The sequence below is a fragment of the Amblyomma mixtum genome, chromosome 5 (genome assembly GCF_055824585.1).
Source record: "Amblyomma mixtum isolate Tamu chromosome 5, ASM5582458v1, whole genome shotgun sequence".
Classification (NCBI taxonomy): domain Eukaryota; kingdom Metazoa; phylum Arthropoda; class Arachnida; order Ixodida; family Ixodidae; genus Amblyomma; species Amblyomma mixtum.
Window position 1 is genome coordinate 89,390,177 of NC_143016.1, and position 16,153 is coordinate 89,406,329.

A 16,153-nucleotide genomic window follows, 5' to 3' on the forward strand; every position below is an offset into this window, starting at 1 on the left:
GCTTACTTGGCGCATTTTCTACAGCATGCTGTTGATGGATCACCTCATTCTGGACACTTGCCCAAACCCATGGAACCCCTCCGGCTTCCTACGCAGTGAGAGTCCCGACTCGTTACGGGGGTTGGGCCCGTCGCGCATGTGTTTGTATGCATACACACTTTTCCTTTGCTCAAGTCGTGGGCAAACATAAGCCTTTCCCTTCTTCTGTTCCCCTTAACCCCTGCGGAGTAGCAGGCCAGAGAGCGAAAGCTCATGCGCATCTCTCTGCTCTCCATTGTAATCCACCCTAACCTCTCTGTCAGGCTGTGGAGAACTGTGGCACCACAGCTCCTGCACGCACCTGATGTGAGCAACCAGGGACTAAACTTTTCAGGACGCGATAACGCCGATCGAGGGCCATAGCTGTCGTGTCTGTCAACAGAAGCCTTATTTAACTAGCACGCATCGCAGAATGCGGCTCCGTCTTCCGAAAGTAATGCCATGAGCCACTGGTGGAAAACGATGTTACGCGCTGCGTTCGTTGATCGCGAATCCGAGAGACTTTTCTCGTCGATAGGTGCGCTCTTTCACCCTCTTAATTTCTTCGATCATAGCGAGGTCCGGGTTTTCACCATGCCCGAAGAAACCATGGCGCCTTTCCTTTATTCATAACCTGCCCCTCTTCTCAAGTCCATCTCACGGCGAATAGCAAAAGGCGTGACGAAACGCAAAAAGACGTGCGTCGGCTGTGCGATGTCAGTGCACGTTAAAGATCCTCAGGTGGTCGAAATTATTTCGGAGCCCACCGCTACTGCACCTCATTCTCTCTCTCTTTTTTATATATGGGCGTTAACCCACTAAAGCTATCGCACTATATCCTTAAAGCGGATCTTAAGTGTCCACTCCAATTTTTTATCGTTAACCTCTATTCTTGGACCAACTAACGCTAGATAGGCAATGAAAGGTTGATCTCTCTTTGTTGGACATCTCACCACCTCCTTATTAAGGTTAAAAGCAAAGCACATATTTGCATTAACTAAAATACAGTGCATAGTTGTTGATTAAAGGAAAGTGATTACAAAATATTGGCTACAGGTGCATTCAAAAATGAATGCCGCCACTTCATTGCAGCTTTGTTTCAAGAACTACGTGGTCTGATATTTGTTTTTCGAGACCATGCCTATGGGCATAAATGAATCGTACCTAAAAAACTCTGACATAGCAAGCTTATAAATAAATAATTGCTAAACATACGCTAGGAAACAAAGTGTAGAGGTAGATACTCTACGTTGTTTTATCGCACAGAGCAAGGACCGTTTGTCTGTCGTTACCATTGTTCTAGGAACCAACATTGTATTGCTGCGATTGTATTGTATTGAAATTGCTGCGATGGACGGCGGGACTATGAGAAAGATATTTTGCAAAGCTGTAAGTTTCACGCGTGTTGCGCTAAATGTACCAGAGAAAACAAACTGTAGCGATCATGCAGCTGTTTTTAGCGGTGCGTGGCCGAAAGGGGCCACTCCGTGTTTGCAGACTGGGCGGCGACGATGCCCGTAAACCGCCACCAGACTGTGCCGGCTAACTCGACGCGAGTCTCATGTTGACACATCCTGAATTGCAGTCGCAATATCACTGCAGATATGTGCCATGATATACGACCATCTTTCGGATGTATATAATTACATACTATTTCCGTATAAGGGGACTTCTTGCATTTTTCACCCGCAGTACCCAATATTTGAAGCTTTGATGTTTGGAGATTATTTTGCATCTCAATGGAACTTTAGCACAATGCGCCAAAACAACTAGAGAGATCCCAGAGTATAAATCCTCCTCTGGACCCGCTCGTAGATTATGCGCGTATGAAACCATCAGTTGCAATAGATACAGCAGTCGTATGACAGGTGATTGCGGGTTACCGAATGCATTGTCTTGTACATAGCCGGAATTTAATTCTGAAATTAGTCAAAAACAGTTCAGAAGCACTATAAATACGAGCTGAAATTAATTTACGGAAACCACCCTAATGCAGTCGCTGGCAATAAAGGTATAGTAAAATTTAAGGCAAATAGTGGATTCAAGACTCAGGCTAGTTGGAGAGCAGAGTAACAAAATAGCAACATGAATGGTGATAACGGCCGTCCATAGCTGCGTCTCAAAGAAGGGGACTGGACTCACTCTTTCGTGAATAATAAATGGGTTTCCATACCCCTGAACTGCGGCCCAGGTTTCACTGGCGCCGAACTCTGAACACCGACAAACCCATTGAATTATAGGCCAGCGAAGGCTGGAATTTCCGTTTACAACACTTATTTCTGTGGTAATACGCGTTTTGAAAATTTTTATTTTCAAATATACCGACTTTTCTTCTTGTTATTCATGGCCATCTAATGCACTTTGTTCCTATGGCACCTGTCTGCATGATCACAGCCGCTCATTGTAGAATAGACCTGCTCTTCTGAACCAAAACATTTTACGTTAGGTTTCCTGGGAAAAAGACCAAAGTTTTCAAAAACGTAATGGCCCATGTCCAACAATGTTACATGAAATGCCGGAAGGTGGAATGAAGCAACGACCTGTGTTTACTTGTAGGTGAGTCAAACGCCAGGGATTTAGACTTTGAAACATTGACCGGCCAGGAACACATTTCCAGCACAGCATTAGCAGCATTTTACCCAAGTTCCAACGAATTTATGGCCACACTGAAATTGCATTACAGCTCTATGTTTCGAGAAACGGCTGCGCAGTGATTATCAATCAATATTCCCGCAACAAACCAAACAAGTCACCTGGCACACTTGACATATTGCACAGTAGACGGGTGCATGTAATTTTTAGAAGTGGCGACTGGAGAAAAAGGGCCTGTTTGCTCTTCCCCTTGGTCCTACACATTAGCCGTTAGAACATACGGTGGACACAACAACAGAACAGCGATGTAAAGCTAAAAATATTTTGCAGCGATACTTCTGTCCCGCCCATAAAAAATCTGAACTCATGAAGATGATGTGTTCGCGCATGGCGCTCAGCTCTAGAGCTCTCATTTATGTAGCGTAAACTTTTTATCGATGGTCTAAAATTTGTGTCAACTATTTCTGTTGAACCATCATTCCCCGCATTTTGAGCCTTGGCGATTGACTATTGTTGTGGCTGTTGTTTGCCTCATAAAACAACAACTACTGAGCAAAGAGGTCTACGTGGTTCGCTGTTTTCAAGATGGCTGATACGTGCACAGAGCACGTTCACAGATTCCACACTGAAGCAAGAAATGGTGCCCAGTTGTTCACGGAAACTGTGGATTGCTCCTTAATAGAGTGAGAGTGAGAAAGGAGTAAGGAGCGAAAATAATATTGTCCCCCCCCCCCCCCCCCCCCCTCCACGGGCTGACAATCCTCCGAGATACTTGTCAGTGGAGAAACTGTAATGCTTGTGTCAGGCGTTGCCGGCAGCCTATTTAATGCAACGCAGAAGTATCGTGCAAACCAATAAAACATTGCCTTCGCACGCTGAAGATCGACATCAAATCCAAAACACTGCTGACCTTAGTGACGTGTACGTATCATCGAATCGTAACACTTCCTTCATCCTGATGTCACACGTTCACTTCCACTAAATTCGTAGCAGCTCACCTCACTGCATGCCATCTCTCGCGCAGGCAAGCTCACGCAGGCACTAATTTTCTTTCTTTTTTTTTTATGAACACAGATGCCCTCACTGCACTATATACTAAACTTGTGGTCTTGACGTTGCTAACGTCTGTCTCCTCAGCCTTCTTAAATATGCTGTTGAGGCCACAAAGGCAAAGGCAACAACACTTGTCTGCAGCGTCTTACTGACAGATTTGCTCCTCTCCTAAACTTTTATCTTTTATTACCTCACTTTATGAGTTTGTGGACACATCTCGCTACTGTTATTCGCTTACTCTTCATGAAACTTCTACGAGTGCACTTGACAGATTCGCGGGCATCACCTGCTTCTTTTGCTCACCGCTGTGAATTAACATATCCGCCCTTTATCCGGACTGTTTTCAATTTGTGCGACTGAAAATTACGGGGGTTCAACTGACGGTATAGATGGAGAAAGTAAGCATTAATTTTTTTCAGTATCCACTGCCCATCGTTGAGTTGGAACTACTTCCGTCGGGCTGTGGGGTTCTCCCTCACTAACCACCAAAAATTGGGCGGAAAAGCAAGGTGTACGTCACTGGAATAGGAGACAAGCGGAAGAGCGCCTTTAAATACGGCGATACGTATTCGATGCGCGAATAAGTGAAGCAGCGGTACAGTTCTTTTCTCTCAGGCATCAATTTTTTTTTTCTCGGCCCGCACCATGGCCCTTTTTCATTCGTGTCGCCGTTAGGACATCCCAAGTGTACTTAATCCCGCAATAATGAATCATAAGCCGGACAGAGCTCCCCTACGTACGGACCCGAGCCTGACCAGAACCCCCGACTTCAAGCCGGGCCCCGTGCAGGTATCAATTTCGCAAAACCGAAGTTGTCGCTGATATCCGGGTTACCGAGCAAGTAAATTACGTTTTTTTTTTCTTCAGGTGTTCCCCCGGAGTACGACAGTTATAGCCCGTTTAACTTCATTGTATCAGGGGCGCAGCCAGGAGAAGGGGGGAGGGGGGGGGGGGGGGGTGTGGCTTATGGGGCTTCAGCCCCCCCTGAAATTTTTTCGAACTGTCACCGACCGCAGCCGGGCCTAAGTACATATCGCGACTTCTGCTATCATAGTTTTGTTCTTGCCTGGATCGTCTGTATTTACGTGTGTAAAGTTTACTATCTGTGATTTGCGCAAGATGTTTATTTGCCTTGTTTGACGCATTATGTAGAGTGACTTTTGCTAACATACGTAGATTTAATGGAGACATAGGCGTATTTAAATATCTTGTTGCGAGGTTTCGTGTATACATACACTGACTTTGTTTCCATTGACACTTTTTTGTCCATTACCAAGTTATATCTTCGCATTTCTAATACCACGTTTTATCTTCTAATTTCTGATGTATATTTTGCAGAACTCCTCGCTTATACATGTGTTCGCTGTTGCAACTAATATTTCGGTGCCATTACTCGCAATACATGACCGGTGACAGCTGCTGATGCGCAGTACACTGGAACGAAGGACAGCGTCACTGAGATTTTTCCCTGGCCGTTGCATATGTACAAAAATGTAAAGGTTCTTGAACGACAACGATTCATTAAAATATTTGTAATCTACTTGTTCATTTCATGGCCTTTACGCTTTTCATGTCAGCGGTATGCACTGCTTTGCTGGTTCCGGATTGCTATAGTTCTAGACTTCGTGTGATATTTTCTTTACTTATTAAACACGCAGAAACGTGGAATCATTGGCATCAGTTAAGTCTGCCACGATTTTTAACACATACGAATACATTCTTTTATTTAAAAAATACATATTTCACTTGTCTAGACAGTGCGTTTGATCCCTCCACAATTTATATAAGGAGGCCGCGCTGCAACATGAGCCCCCCAGAACAAAATTTCTGGCTACGCCACTGGAACGGATTAGTTCGGTTTATAGGGGTTTAACGTCCAAAGCGACTCAGGCTATGAGGGCCGCCGCAGTGAAGGGCTCCGGAAATCTCGACCACCTGGGGTTCTTTAACATGCACTGACATCGCACAGTACACGGGCCTCTAGAATTTCGCCTAAATCGAAATACGATTAGTCCGGAATGGTTCTAACCAACATTTTAATGCGACGGCGTTAGAGGTCACGTTCACGAAAAAAAGCCGGCATCCGTCTGCTTGCCCACATCACCAAAAAGTGGGGGGTGGCAATGAAATTATTTCAAATAAATTCAATGCAGTTGTCACCTGCCCACCGTGGCACTGCAAATCAACGCGCTGTTCAAGAGGCAGACAGCTTCCCGAATAACTATCTGTGAAAAATGAGCCCTAAGGGAGCTCGGGAAGAGCAACTTGGGTCTCACACGCTCCCTTGTTGGCTGTGATTGAAACAACCACCTGCCAGTGCAGTGATGCGTCGCTTAACCGCTGCACCACTGCGCCGGGAGTGACTCTCCGCGATCTGTGAATCTATGAGAGCTAGAGAAGCGCTATTTGTGCGTGAAGGATCTTTAATGATATCGCATTGTACTCTTAAGGGTAGGTTAAGCGTCATCGACGTTCTTGATGAGCCACCGTTGCCCTTGCCGACATGCGCCTGAGTCTGCAGTGTCGCAAGATACGACACAGCTGCTGAGTCCGCGTCTCGGCGCTGAGCGCCTCTGCACCAAAATATTGACAAATATGTTTGCTGCTCAGGGGCTGTAAGTATCAGGGACTTCAACAGCCTAGCATGGATGTACATGTAGCTGATCGAAATATTTAAAAAATGTCGTTTTTACCTAATCACCCAAAATGTATGTATTTTTATTATTGGTTATTTTTTTACCCACTGATTGTCATAATTTTAGACATTGGCTTACAGGTCAGCAAGTGTGCTGTATAAATGAAGATGTGTTTTTTTTTTCTTCTCGAGTTTGTAGTCCCTCTGATGCAGCGCCTTCGGGATAAGCCAGGTAATGATTGAATAAATAATAAAATAAAAGTCTTGCCCTCTAGAAATACATGGTTTACGCAAAAAGCGTACTGGCGTTAAAATCCGGAGACAACACACACAAGACAGAACTGGCGCCATCCGTCTTTTAGAGCCAGTACGCTTTTTGCATAAACCATGTCATGCTACAACCAACTAGCTCAAATCAAAGTCTTGCTGGTTTAGCAACACAGTTTCTCTAATTTCACCGTGTGACGATAACGTCTGAGTATCACGTCAAAATCTTTCCCAAACTCTCATCACGTTAAGATGAGTGTGAGCACATTGACAGAGTTTCTTCATCCTTCCAATTAAAAATAGCAGACCAGAATCTGGTCATTCTTCCCCACTCTTCCGAACACGAACCTTGACCCGTCCCATCCAAATAGAAATTTACGCAATGCTGTATTGCAGAGAGAGTCGCCGCTTATACCCAGACATGCTCATCGCTAAACCTAGACAGATTTCTCGTACGATTGCACAATTCTTTCCGACTTGCCACTCATAAAAATGGTCTATAGACAGTCTATAGACTTCTTATCGACTCTATTGATTTCCTGTAGATTTTGCTTTTTGTCTATTCATAGTCTATTGACAGTCTATAGATAAGTCTATTAAAAGTGTATGGCCATAAGTCTATAGATTGTCTATAGATTGTCTATGCCATTTGTATTGCCTATAGACAGTTCTCTAGGATTTATCTATAGACAGTCTGTAGACTTTATAGACAGAAGTCTACAGGCACTCTATAGACTGTCTAAAACTTTTTTGTAAGGGCCTGTGGAAGGGCCCCGTTCATAGCAAGGGTAATAACGTCACGTTCGGCGCTTCGGCCGCCTGTAGCGCGTCACGTTTGTTTCTCATTCACGCGATATGGAATGCAAATAGGGCTATTCTAAACACGAAGTACAATCTAAAACACGAAAGAAGTAAAAAAAAAGGGCCTGGCTTAGCTTATGGTTAAGCCTAGGATGCGAAGCATACCGCCGGCGGAGGCTGCGCGTCCGCAAGCGAGCGCACGAGTTGAGCCCCAGCTTTCACAGCTGTTGTGACGTCATATCACGTGGTGCGCCGATGAAGGTCAAGTGGTAGCTACGCGGCCGCGCGCGGCGCAGCAAGGAAGAGCTCGGTTGTGCGGCTAGTATGCTTCGCATAAAAAGGAGTAAGCTGTCCCCTAGCGCACTCGCTTTTAGGGGCAAGGTATGCTGTTCAAACTCTGGATGAGATTTGCATCGCTAAAAATGCAGAATATTTGCTGTTCTCAACGGAAACGCATTCCTTCTTCAAAACATGTGAAGTTCTAGCAGTCACGAAGGTTGCAACCGAGGTTTCAGCCTGCTTCTATTGCTAGCCTCATGACCTCCGGTGCCGAATTTAAAATCCTCCTCCCATTGCTAACTGCCTGAGGTTACTATGTTTTTCAGTAGGAATATACCCCTGTTGCCAAGAGTAAGCATTCCGTATAGTTAGTGATCAAAATCTACTCCGGACATTAGGCAGCATACCATGCCCCTAAACTGAAGCGCGCTCGGGGACAGCTTACCGTTTGTTCACTTCTATACGGGCTTATACGTGTTTAGAGCTTAGCACCCTCGAGCCTCTCAGAGATACGGACGCTGTCGGCGACACAATGGTTGCTGCTACTTGGCGGGGTTTTTTCTTTCTTTTTTTGAAGACATCAAGCGAATTTATCACAACCGAAGGCCACTATTGGCGTGGTAGTCGGGCAACCTCGGAGTTCTGGATGATTTTGAGGCTCGGTGTATTACGTGAAATTTCGCAGCAGGTGCAATCAAAGAACTCTGCGTGTTACAGCGACAGATAGCCGCGCACAGGATTTCCGCGATGACGTTTCGTTGGAGGGGGAATTCACAAGGCGTCCGTGTGCTGTGCTATGCCGGTGCACGCTAAGGAAACCCAGGTCGTTTGAATTGAACTGCTGCCTCTCACCACTGCGACCCTCTCTCTTGCTTCTTTCTCTCTCTCCCTCACTCCTCCCCTCGCGGTACGTTTCGGGTGTCCACCGTAAATGAAACAGTTGCAGCGCATTGCACTTTCTAATAACTAATTATGATTACACTTACTGCTACTATGCTGCTACTACTTTGCATAAGACATAGGACACATAGCTCCACTAAATGCCAAAATGTGTTAATTAGGCTAACTATAACTTCACCACTAGCTAAACGTAGCTTACAGGTGCATGTGCACAGGGATGCGACGACAGAGCCGCTTTGTCACCCATGCTTCTCTTTCTTTTATTTCTTCTTTTATTGCATTAAGTGCTTACCATCGGTACGTGCTTGCCTGAACTACATTCACTTGTCACAGTAGTCAGTGTGTATCTTTTATTAAGTTTTAAATACATCATAGAGTCATCTGGACGGTATTGTCTGTTCGCGTCATCATGAGTACTGGGGAAGGAAAAAGAAACGTTTCCAAACATATAGCCTATTCAATATAAGCATACAGACGAGAGCCGGCGCGCATCTGCTTACCAAGCCGTTCCCTTTTGTATTACCAACCAGAAAAGCTTCCGCGTGTGTGCGCACTTACCGCAAACTTGAATTCTCCGTCGGTAGACTTATTGTGAGGCAGGTCACCACGCCGTTCCCGTCTGTCGGATAACTTATAGGCTGCACTCGACCGTTTTCTTTTGTGAGTCTTGTGGGCACGAGCGTGGCTTGCTTCTGTTGGCTTGCAGCTGTACTGAGACGTCAATGCTCTTTTGACCGCGGAGCCTGACAGGTTTTTAATAGGGGGGATAAATATGTTCTCCCCCCCCCCCCCCCCCCCCCAAACTAATAGCGGCTGACACAGTTCAATACCACCAGACCCCACCCCGTGATCGCGTACGCTACCGAGCACACGCCGACCACGGCGGGCCGTTTTCTGAGGGAACAGAAGAACGACACTCGGGCTGACCAAAACAAGCATTTATTGCTACAACATCAATAACGCCAGCTAGCAACGAAATACACTGAGAAATTGAGGACGTCCGACTCACCAGCAAGGTTATGAGCGAGATTTCGCCCAAGCTAGGGCAGGGGATACTCCACGGCCTGGCGGGACGAGGTGCGGGAGAACCTTGTTAGTTAAGGTAACTAACTATGCTAGGGAGGGTGAACCGCGGGGAAGCAAACCACAGGGGACGAGAGGAGCAAGGTCCCCACAAGCCTAACGACTGGACCTTGCCGTTGCCTATATTTGACTGTTATTCTGGATGACGTCGCTTAAGTAGCTTCTATCGATAAAAACAGAAAAAATGCAGCTAAGCTAACATATCTGCAGTCGAGCGTCATCGCAAACTATACGATATTACACCAGTCGTACAACACACGCCATGCACGTTGCCCGCCGTTCCGTTACACAATGGTACGTTTTTACTCAGAAGGAACCTGTTGCCGTTTCAGTGAACGACTGCACAAGCACGCCGGGGAAAAAAATAAATAGACGGGACGAATGGGCATCAGATGCAGCAATTCTGCGAAAGCAGCTGGACTTGCTTTCGGTGATTAGTTTGATGCTTTTACCTTAATGAATGCTTTACCACTAAGTCCAGGCTTCACATATGCAACTAACATTTCTTGGAGCGTGACGTAACGGTAAGAGTATAGGTAGGTTGATGGGTGGCGCTTCTGGAGAGCAGAGTTGGGGGGTGGATGGCGCCTTTTGAGAATGAAGGTGAGTGGGGTTGGATGGAGAGATGCATTGAGGGCGACGGTGGGTGGGTGCTACACTAATTCCGACCGGTCTGGCGTTGACAGCGCCACTTGATTGGACGCATTGCGGAGGTGCCTGCGGCCGCACTATTAAGACACTGCGCCTGGCCACCATCACTTCAAAGGCGTATCAATGAGCAGCATGCTTCACCCTCAGCAAGATACGCCACAGCCAGCTAAACACCCTCCACTTAGAGTGCCTTAGTGCAATCACGAGTCTCCCGCGACAAACGCGAACCATGGGACTCCATCGGTACGCCGGCCTGCCGCCCCTGAAGGCCTTCACTGAGGCACGTAATTAGGGCCATGAAGTGACGTGCGACGACGAAACTCAGTTGCAGGGCATAGATTTCTACAGCTACTTCCTATAGAGATGACCGACATGAAGCAGCAACACAGCAATATTCGGATGAGCCACCAAACCCGCAACTCTTAGAGCCATGGCGGGCTGTGCTCGTGAGTCTCTCCAAACTGTTGACCAGAAAATACAGCGCGCAAGACCACCGACACGAAAGCGGGTTGGCGGCATCCCGCATGGACCACAGAAAAAAACGCAGTGTTTACAGACGCGGCCTGGGGCCCCTCGACAAATCACGCGACGCTCGCTGTGGTGTCACCGCACGGCAACCGCGGGATTCCGCTCAATACGACGACACACCCAGCTCCGCTCAATCGAGCTGCCAGCGGTATTAGCCGCAGTCCCCAGAATACGAGAGGAGGCACTCAGAGATCTGTGAGGACCCGAATAACGAATTACGCGCTCCGGAGATCAACACAATCTTATTAAACACCGAAACATGGAGCTACATGTTATCTGGAAACCATGGATTGGTGGTGAGAGTGGACTGACTAAGACGGACACGGGGGCTTCGTCGGCAACGAGGCCGCACACGCGCTGGCTATTGAGAACGCAAGCGACGACCACTCCATCCCGGCAGCATGTGTGAGTGCGGCTAGACAAGAAGGACCGGCAGCGGCAGTGTCTGGGCTAATTGGTTAATCATGTTTAGATTGTGAAAGCGCTCAGAAGACAGGGACACACAGACAGACACACAATGCCAATACTCTCAACTTGTCTTATTTCTTCGGGTTCCACGGCTATTAAATCAGAGTTCACCATTCATCCCTCTGTGGTTGAAGCCTTGCAAGCATGCGCAGGTGAAAAATTTCCGCTTCTCGCATGAAATAAAACCAGTTGGAAGTAAGAGCACTGTGTGACCGTCTCTTCCTGTGTCCCTGTCTTCTGAGCGCTAAGAATCTTCGGTCTAAACAAGAAAGGCCGCGCGATGTCGCGGTGCAGACTCCGGTTAATTCCAGCCCCCCACCCCTGGGCTTCTCCGCGGCGCTCAAATACTGGCCCACAAGGCCTGCACGGCACACACGCTCACCGCGGACGTGACCGCCAAATGGCAGTGCCTTAGGAAAGACAGGTACCAGAAGCTTCTCGCGCAAGAGAATGACGACCTGGAGACAGGCGCTGACGGCCAAGCTACAGGAGTCACGAACGTAAAATGTAACAGGCGTACGCGCAATAGTAGAGCATATGTTGTTGGACTGCCCCTTAATACCACGAAGTCAGGAAAAAGCACCTCAATACACGTCACCACATAATGTGTTACTCCGATTCACGACTCTCTTCCCCGACTCAAGCTGCTCTCCCTCTGGGAACTTGCACGCGAGACAGTAATTGACTGTCAAATGCAGTCAACATCGTAATCAGCGTATAAATAGGCCTTCTTACCAGCCTCATTTTAGTAACTCACTCAGATTTAGCCTAGCCTCGTGGCACATCCTCTCTGAGCCCCAAAGAAGACGAAGCGACAACGGGTGCATTTGGAGCTCTGCCTTGTCTGTGTTGTGATGGACAAGGAGGAGAGGACAAAGTGATGGTCATCACGGGTGCGCTCCCTATAGTAGGTTTTCACTACAAAAACTCGTTGGCATACCGCTTGGCTGCAGGCTGCCTGTAGTGAAACAGACTGCACTTGTTTGAAAAGCTTCCCGTGGTGCAGTGTCGGCAGAAACTGCGCGAAATTCAATTCAGCGCCATCGCTGTCATTTGCTTGCACTTTCACTGTCTGCTGATCTCAGTGATGCTGCTGTCGTTTGGTAAATTTTATTACATTTTATTTAGTATTTGTTCGCGTTTTGACAATAGTAGCCTGCCCGCTCACCTCTTGTCATGCCACAACCAAGAGAAACATCTGAATACCAGCAACATCAAGGAGCGACATCCAAGCAACATTCAGGGGCATTTTACTCTCTTGGGAAGTTTTGCGCAAAACTTTCCTTTCTGGGCTCCATGTGAGAAGCAGCCTTTCCGTGCTTCCTTTATTCGCAGCGATCACTTTCCTCCTCTTACTACGACACGACAGTGATGCGAGGCCACGTACCAACAGACACGTATTATCCGCGCACATAAGAGACTGAAAGGATGACTGAGAAAAGCCGGGACGGATGTCCGAGACCACGTTACATTACACCGCCAGCGGAGAGACACAAGGCCGTTGATCGCCGTCATCGATCATCCAGCGCCGAAACGAGAAGCGACAATGTCTACATCGGGTGAGCTGGCCGGTATGCAAATACACAGGGATGGCGCAGAGGGGGCGACGCCATTGCACGATCTAGCATCCCCGTCCATCAAAGGCATGTGTGCCTGGGAAGGAGGGAGATGAAGGGAGGGAGGAGGATTGAGTACATCGCCGGAATGAGTGCAGCAGGAAAACATCTGCCCGAGTACAGGCTTGCGCAACAAGGCGGCAATCTGGCCTCGCGAGCGCGGACGAGCCAGCCCGTGCGAGAGCCAAGGGTCGGTTGAGCGAACCGAACCCGATAGGGCTCTGCTGCGCTTGCCGGTTCGTCCCGTCTTTCGGCTTCTACCCCGCTTTGGCCCCGTACACGAAATCAATACCTCCGCGCACGCGCGCACGCACGCACAAACACCTACACTGTCACCGTTACGTGTATCTCTTGTGCCCCGTTTCGGTAGAGAGAGGGATAGTGGGGAGAAGAACAGCGAGGGAACGTCGTCGCCACTCGGAATTGCCGCCGAGCGACCCCTCCTGTTTTTTTATTACCCCCGTCCTTTCTTCGCAGCCTCTTCCCTTCCCTTCGTCCCCAAAGCCAGACCCCCTCCGGTGCCGCAACGCAGCACAGTCGTCCTTCGGAGATAGCACAGGTGGAGTACGCCACGACTATCGAGACGCACGTGCAAGGCCCGTTCGGCGCCGCGGTAGTAGTACACGGGCCGAAGCAAAGACAAAAGAGGAAGCGGCGGGAAAAGTGGGGAGAGCCATCAACGGCGCGTTACCACGAGCGACGGGCGGCGGAGGGCGCTGGCGGCGAGGAGCGCGCGCGCGCGCGCGGGCTCGCTCGGAGCGCTCCAGGAGCGCGCGCACCTAGTGCCGGGAGAAAAACTTTCTCCGCCGCCAGTGCGCTTCCAGGGCCGGTCCATAGCGGACGCGATGGACTTCGGCTGAAAGGGGGCGGCGCGTTCGCCGAACCCGCTCCGGCCGAAACTCGGACTTCGGTGGCCTCTCTCTCTCGCTACACCCCGAGTCTGAGTGTGTGCAGCAAGGGATTCGAGAAGACGGTCGCATCGTCCGGACCACGTGCTGTCTTCTAGTCGCCGGACCTTCTACCCCGGTTGTCGTGCATCGAAGCCCCTTGATCCTGCTACGACCGTTTCGTTTTTACTCCGGTGAGGTGGCAGGGGCGATGAATCCACGTGGCTTTGAATTATTCAGCAGCCTGGCCAGGATGCTTCGTCGACAGTGCTTCTAAGAAATCTCGACTCGCCAGGGAGACGCACGATCTTGGCGGCGAACTTTGCCTGCAGTGCAGCACGGCATGGCGGTGCAGATCGACCACGAAAGCAGCGTGCGATGCGCTCGCCATAATGCAGTGGAAGACTTCGCCTGACGGCTACAGACGTTGGAGCCTCTCTTTGGCGAGTTCGCAACAAGAAAGGGTTCGCAGTGCCCTCGTGACTTAGCAATAACGCGACGGAGCTAGCAGCAGCAGCAGCAGTTTAGGCAACCGATCCAGCGGCCAACAAGAAGCATCGAACCACCGCGACCATCTGAGCATCTAGGGCGCCTCTTGTAGCGTGCGTATTGTAGACGACGCGATGCTAGTTGAAAATGCACGTAGGCTTCAAGAAACTTGCACGGACGTCTGAGGCGTACAAAAATATAGTGGCTTTGCCCAGTAGTCAGCAAGTAAGCGCAAATAACGATAGTTTTGCAATGAAAAGCCCTATTCAAACCGGCACTAAATTTCGTGCTCAGTGAAAGCGGGATACATTTGCGCTTCAGGCTTGTTCCCATTCTATTCGACATATGCATCATAGCACTGTCAGTGCTCTCATGTACAAACTTTCTTGCCTTCTCAACGTAATCACTTGCCACGAACCTCACAAGAGAACTCTTCAAACGACAGCTTTCGATCTGTTCCGCAAAAACGGTATCATCTCGCGCATGGAGCCGTAAACGCAACCGAGTGTTTCTCCGACTTCCCGGACTTCGCAGTGCCGCCATCTTGTTGCTAAGACACTTTCGGCAATGCAACAGCGAACTGTAGGAACGCTGGAAGCGCAAGTAACAGGAAAGGACTGAAGCACACATGTTCGGTTGCGAGACCAAAATCAAGCCTACACTGACCACAAACCTCATTCATTGTGCCCAGTCGACGGACAGAGCTTGGCGCAGGAAGAGAGTTGTATTTCCCCGCGGTAACACTAGCACGTTCCAGAGAAAGCGGCCGAGAAATAAAAAGAAACTTTATCGAGCCTTCGCGGCGATTCCCAAAGCCCCTTCAGATCAACGGGAAGCGAAAGCAATTTACGCGAAAGGGGAAAACGAAATATCCCGGGGCAAATCGAACACCAATTACCGGTGAACGAAAAACGAAGGCGAAAAAGGAGACGGCTGAGCGTTTCTACGGCGCCAAGGCCTTCCTTTCACTCAAGCCCAGGCCGCTGGAATCGCAGCTAGCAAGTAAGAAACAAGGCAAGCGTTAGACAGAAGAAGAAAAAAAAATACTCCAGATCTTCCCCGCAGGTAAGGGAGTTCCCCTTCATTGCCTGCTGCTTCCCAAAGGTCGTGTATAGAAGGGAAGTACGAGTAGAACCAAGTGAAAAGTCTCTTCCAATCCCTCTGGTACTCCGGTATGTGAGAGCCCTCCTCCAGCCCGTTCCTCCCCAGGACCGACGGAACAGAAGCCCTCCCAGCGAAAGAACCTCCCCAAGCGCAGTAGTCCTCTAGCTCGTCCTCAAGCGGAGCTCAGCTGAGGAGGCGGCAGTCTGTGTAGCGGCGGCACACCAGCAGCGAAGGACCAGAACGTGTCTTCGGGGAACCCAAGGGCGGGCCGCACCACTGCCAGGAGAGAGGGTACCCAGCGAGGCGGCGTCCGGGCCTCCGGAGGAGTCGGGCCCAGTTCCAGCCGCCGCCGGAAACCGGCACTTCCTTGGAGTCTGTCGTCGTCGTCGCGTGTGGTCCTCGTGAGTGGTGTAACGGGGCGCCCTCCGAAAGAGAGCGCCGAAGCGGCGAGCCTCTCATGAAGGGAGCCTGGTCCTCGCCCGTCATGTCCTTCCTAAGACGCGGTCAGCAACGTCGCCGACACTCCGCCTTCGCCACGGGGGCGCAGCGCTACGAGCTGGTCAGCCGGCACCCGCCTCCGCTGCCACAGCGCCAGGACAGCTACAGGACAGTGTGCGTAACCCAGTTCCACTTACGCGTACTCCTTGCACGTGGCACTGCACTGTCCGCGCCTTGGGCGGTGCGGGACAATGGCGCGGCGTCTGGGTTCCGCTGGCAGCCTCACTCACGTCATGCCATCGATTGTCTGCGGACGGTCCAAATGCGGAAACGCAATTGTGGCT

At 49.5% G+C, this 16,153-nt stretch overlaps 1 protein-coding gene across 3 annotated transcripts in view; it reads left to right on the forward strand.

Annotated features, from left to right (window-relative positions):
• The window catches only part of Ih (hyperpolarization activated cyclic nucleotide gated potassium channel Ih), a 415,526-nt gene that overhangs the window by 182,989 nt on the left and 216,384 nt on the right, over nucleotides 1–16,153 (forward strand). The window contains exon 1 of one of the 3 annotated variants that reach the window (XM_089545513.1): nucleotides 13,673–15,983. The exons of the other annotated variants lie outside the window; for them this stretch is intronic. Coding sequence (XP_089401639.1) covers nucleotides 15,829–15,983 — 155 coding nt within the window. The 5' untranslated portion in view covers nucleotides 13,673–15,828. Of the gene's footprint in view, nucleotides 1–13,672; nucleotides 15,984–16,153 lie in introns of those variants that run through there. 3 annotated transcript variants of the gene reach the window in all.